The sequence below is a fragment of the Neolamprologus brichardi genome, chromosome 5, assembly GCF_056152115.1.
Source record: "Neolamprologus brichardi isolate AB-2024 chromosome 5, ASM5615211v1, whole genome shotgun sequence".
Lineage (NCBI taxonomy): Eukaryota > Metazoa > Chordata > Actinopteri > Cichliformes > Cichlidae > Neolamprologus > Neolamprologus brichardi.
The window spans coordinates 31123641-31129161 of NC_142108.1; the positions used below are offsets into that span (position 1 = coordinate 31123641).

The following is a 5521-nucleotide window of genomic DNA, read 5'->3' on the forward strand; positions in this document are numbered from 1 at the left end:
ATATAATGGAAACCAATAGAATTAACCTCTTAACAAATAGTAATTTATAGTTTATGTTTTGTGAATCTAAATGGAGTCTAACATGCAAAGTCCTCCAGTCAGTTTAAAAGCAAACTTGTTTTAAGCTGGCAAACTTAAAACCACTTGAAAAATGTATCCAACAGCCCATTTTTAACTAACAGTTTTCTTCTGTTAACATAATATTTTAAATACTTTGCAACATTTTTTTTAAGCAAGACATATTTCTTACATATTTCTGGATTTTCAACTAATCTTAATCTTTCATTTCTTCCCCTGTTTCCCACTTTAAGGAAACAGTCTTCTTCTTTTTGGTCTTTTTTTTTTTTAAACTAAGCGTTTTAATTCATTTTATTTGATGTGATAATCTTTTCTTTATTTTATTTAATGACTGGATCCTTTTCTTCTTCGCATGCCTCTGTAGTTTAACCTCTTTAACCATCACAGTTAATGTCTGAAAAGGCAGTTAAATGCGTTTAAGAATATTGGAAACAGAGAGAGGGTTGAAACCAGAATAATAAAATCTCTGATAGAAACCACAGACTCGGTCAACTCGGGTTTTTTTTCTTCTTTTTAAATTTATGTGGCAGAGGCTACACGTTCTTTTGTTATTTTGCTCTCTCGGAGAAGAAGCAGACGAAAAAGCTTCAGTCGTTTCGCACTTTTTATTTGCAGTTTTGCAGTTTAGCGTCAAACGCAGCCAACTTATAACTGAGGGCGTGCGTGAGCGTCTCCATAGACGAGTCCATCCAGATAATTCTCTGAGGGGATGTCAAATGTAGTCGTTTCCTTCAGACTCCACTGGACTAATCCCAGTGGAAAAAATAATGCCAGTGAAATTGAAATAATGTCCACACTGTGATTGATGACTAACCCATTCATGCATTTATATTGAAAAAAAAGATTCGACACTCTCGTTTGGGGAGGTGGGATGTCCTGATTTTAGCCACCAATCTCCGTCCATTTTCCCTCGGCTCTGGGTTTTTATTGCTTCTTAGCGAGTCTTCAAAGAGCCCAGAGCCTGTAATTAGGGGGCGGGACCCGAGTGCCTCAAAACACTTCCCCGCGTTAGAGCCCAACTTCTTCCAAACTGTCCCGGGACTCTGAGCTGCGCTGCTCCCACTCCCCTCAGCTTCCTAAGGATTTTGTTTCTCAGGGATGGCCGCATCTATTCTGGAGGTAGGGAATGTAATTGTAAGTAGCTTTTCATTTTTCTCCTTCTTCTTAATACAAACTTTTGATGGTGGAATATTAATAAGAAAGTCGTGCAGTTATTAAGGAAGAAACTTTCAGTAGTTTCAGGTCGTCTCATAGGTTATTATACATAGTGAGAGAGAGAAAAATAAGAGTGATAAAAGAGATTTAAATATACTAAAGGCTAAGCTGCTGAAAGTGCCTTGAAATATTTCTATTCACACCGAGCCTATATTTGCACAAATTTGGCGTTTCCTTAAGATGTGATTGCTCATTATCTGGGAACTGTCAGGGGTGCAAGACATGAAGATAACAGGTCCTGTAGGGGCAGCAGGCTAGTTCATCTTAAAGGATGTCACGACTTTTTAATACTTACAAAACAGAGGAAAATCTGCATGAAGAAGGGAGTTCAACCAGAGTTTGTTATGAGAGAAAGGAATGAACTGAGAGTGAGTCAGATTTATATATTTATATATTTTAACCACGAATATTAAAAGTTACATGCTGTAGTTACAGATGTGTCACAGCTGGATTGATAGTTGACACCTCAGCGCACAGTTTAAACAGAAATACAGGAATATAAGGGTGATGTTTTATTAGTTATATCCATGTGTAAACTGTGCATCCAGCAGAAAGTCTCTGAAGTGTTCTGCTGTAGCGTTAGGTACTTGCCACGTGGGAACCTAACATGTATCAAATGAAATTCTTGTGACATGTTTGAGTCAAATATGTAATCGGTTCAGTTCAAAAGTGGCACATTTTTTGCTTTGTAGATAATAAGATCACGACCGAGAACAATAGCTCGTTGCCATGATGGCAGTTAGATGACCTGGTACATATTTAAATCGTCTGTATGAGGAGAACTGTAAATTCAGGTGGATTTTTGTATTTTTCAAGCAAACATAAATGTTAAATTAATTTAAGCTGGTCGAAAGCAGTTTGAGCAAAACTAAAAGTCAGGGAGTTCCTTTGCTGAGCACAGCTGAAACTTTACAAACACAAACATCCACTGCTTAAAATTGCCGTGACCACTTAGAAAACAGAGAGAGGAGGAAAAGCCAGCGGTGGCGGTCACGCATACGTTTTTTATTAGAGTTGACACTGACAGAAGCGGCAGCAGCAAGCAGCCGTTTCCTGCAGAAAGTCTCATTTTCTCCCGTGTCTCCTCCTCCCCAGGAAGACGCACGCTATGGCTCCAGTCCTCTGGCTATGTTAACAGCTACCTGCAACAAGTTTGGCAGCACCAGCCCTGTCAGGGATTCAGCTACACCCGGTAAGACTGGCAGCACCTCTCCAGTAAAGAAGCCCTACAACATGACCTCTGACCTTCAGACAGCCAAGAACGGGCGCACCACAGACAGCAGTGGCCTGGCAGACTCCTACACTGGCTCCTTCACTTCAGCGGGAGGAGGAGGAGGTGGCGGGCTGCTTACACCCACTGGAAGTCCCCCTCCTTCAGCCGGAGGCTACACTACAGAATATAACCCTTTCTCTCACTCCTTCCAGACTTCGGTCTCACAGGACCCGTCTCTTTTAGTGTCCAAGGCCCACGCTACAGCCGATTGTCTCACCAGTGTGTATACTTCGCTGGATATGACACACCCCTACGGCTCGTGGTATAAGGCTGGTATCCACCCTGGCATAACTGCTGCTCCAGCTAATGCTACATCTTCCTGGTGGGATGTCCATCCCAACTCCAACTGGCTGTCAGCAACCCAGCCCCAAGCAGATGGAGGTCTGCAGGCCTCCCTGCAGCCTGTGGCACCACAGGCATCCCTTAGCCCACAGCTGCCCAGTTACAGCACCGATTTTACACCACTTAACCCAGCTCCTTACCCCTCCGTGGGACTGGGCTCCTCCTCACATCTCCTCCAACCTTCCCAGCACATGCTGCCCCAGGACATGTACAAGCCCAAACCTGTGCCAAGTGCAGGGCTAATTGAGAATCCCATGGGCCTAAAGCCTGCTAGGGGATCAGGGGGCTACAGCGGAGGGGCTACACCCACCCGGTCTTCATGCGACTGCCCCAACTGCCAGGAGCTGGAGAGGCTGGGAGCCTCTGCTGCATCCCTGAGGAAGAAACCAATGCACAGCTGCCACATCCCGGGCTGTGGGAAAGTCTACGGCAAGGCCTCCCACCTGAAAGCCCACCTGCGCTGGCACACCGGCGAACGGCCCTTTGTTTGCAACTGGCTGTTCTGCGGGAAACGTTTCACCCGCTCCGATGAACTGGAGAGGCATGTGCGCACCCACACGCGGGAGAAGAAGTTCACCTGTCTACTGTGCAACAAGCGTTTCACGCGCAGCGACCACCTCTCGAAGCATCAGAAGACCCACGCAGATTCTGCAATGCAGGGCAAAGCTGTAGCTGTGGAGGGAGACGCAGATTCTCGGAGCGAAGAGACCACAGAGCTCAACTCCAGCGCTGTACCTACCAATCCTGTCGCTGACCAAATCACCAACGGAGATGAGAAGACTGGCACGCCTAACGGGGTGGAGAACAGCAGTGGATTGTTGGAGATCTGACTTGATGAAGTCTTGAAATTTTAGAGGTGTTTTCTTTTCTTCTTCTTTTTTTTTTAAATAGGAAAAAAACTCACCTTACAAACACAAAACTGTATTTTATTTCAAGACATACAAAGGAGACAGTGTTTGAAAAGACTTGATATGATACAGGACTGATAAAGGTAGAAATCACTTCTGGACCACACACACAAGCATAAATATGGCCAAGCCTGCAAACATATAGCGATCCTCAAATGTATGCAGACACACATGCACAAATATGAGCAACCGAGACATAAATGAACACAATATGCACATGTGCACAGGAATAACTATTAGCAAATGTGCAAACATCCATAATGCATGCACGCAGGGGGATACACAAAAGTACGTCTGCTCGGAAACACATACAAGTAAACATGCTCGTGCACAAATTTTGTAGCCTACACACATTTTCTGCCTTTCAAATGAGACAAACCACTGGGGAAATTTAATCTGCAAAAGCAGAAGGAAAAGAGCTCTGAAGCCGCAAAAGGAAAGTCGTTTTAAAACGAGACTTATGGTCAGGATGATGGAGTCGAATGAAGCATCGCATGCCTAGAGAAAAATCTGATTTACAGCTGTACTTTGATACTTATTCATTATTCTTGAAACAATCAATGGACAGTCTACACTTACAGCTTCTTGTTGCCAAAGACACTCTGTTGTACACGGTATTGCATTTCACCTTTGTTTGCTGTTTGCTTCTTACCATGTCTAATTTAATTTCATATTTACTTTAATAATCTAATTTATGTCTTAAATTATACACATGAAAGATTATCTTGCACCTGCAGGAAATACCTGAAGAAAAAAAAAAGAATGCAAGATGGTTGAAGCCGGCCAAAAAGAAAATGAAATACATTAAATTAAGACTGTTTTTTTCTTATTTATTAGCTATAAGGACGAGTTTGGGGGTTGTTTTAAAAGTTTTATTTATAAACCTTGAAGTTAAATGTGCGTGTAAACTAATTCTTATATAATCGTTTAATTGTGAAGTCTTCCATACCTGGCAAAATAATGATCAATAAGGGCTTTCTTCCTTGTTTGTGCATACTATATATTGACAACAGTATATAGATATGTATATAGGTATGTTATTTTTGTATGCATTTTCTATGTTTTGTATAACTTTCCACAAGAAATGATGTCTAGAACGCTTTGGTTACAACAACAAAGAACGTAAAGTAAAAGCTTAATTTTTTTTTGGTTATTAATTTTGTTATTTAGGCAGAACTGAAGTGTTTGCTGACTTGTTGTGAAATGAGTGTAAAAGATACTGTAAATAGCGATGAAGCATGGTACACATGTTGTAAGGTTTATGGTGTGGAATAATGACAATTTTGGTGCTTTTAAGAGTAAAAAAAAATTTTGAAAGAGAATTTTTTTGTGTTGTTCCTACACAAAATCCTTCAGAGACGAAGCTTTAACGTGAAGACGGAAATAATGAGAAGCAATTTCTCCTTGAGCCTTTACTTTATCATTTTATCACACTTTATCCCCTTCTCTCGCCTCACTTCACATCATTCTTTTCATATCTTACTGTATTTCCACCCCAGCCTGGCTAACCAAATACTTTCATTATCTTTTGCAGCACAAACAAAGCTGTTCACTGAATTGGAGTCTTAACTCCACACAATGACCCCCTTTCAGAGATCCACTGTAGTTACACTCAAGACAATTACTCCACTCTCCAGCTCGAGAGGGGTAATTACTGAGAGCGATGCTCCAGGAGAGTCAGGAGAGAGGAGAGGAGGGGATTAGG

At 41.9% G+C, this 5521-nt stretch overlaps 1 protein-coding gene across 1 annotated transcript; it reads left to right on the forward strand.

Moving 5' to 3' along the window:
* Positions 1-1112: 1112 nt before the first annotated feature.
* Positions 1113-5096, forward strand: sp7 (Sp7 transcription factor). Its single transcript, XM_035904501.2, has 2 exons — positions 1113-1212; positions 2389-5096. The coding sequence occupies exons 1-2, from the start codon at positions 1177-1179 to the stop codon at positions 3736-3738; spliced, it is 1386 nt and encodes a 461-aa protein (XP_035760394.1). The 5' UTR covers positions 1113-1176; the 3' UTR covers positions 3739-5096.
* The last annotated feature ends 425 nt before the right edge of the window (positions 5097-5521 follow it).

What these genes read in the sequence shown, in the direction of transcription:
- sp7 (XM_035904501.2), top strand. Translation starts at nt 1,177, where the DNA reads ATGGCCGCATCTATTCTGGAGGTAGGGAATGTAATT. An exon ending in TGGAGGTAGGGAATGTAATT is followed by an intron (nt 1,213 to 2,388) that starts GTAAGTAGCTTT and finishes CCTCCTCCCCAG; the next exon opens with GAAGACGCACGCTATGGCTC.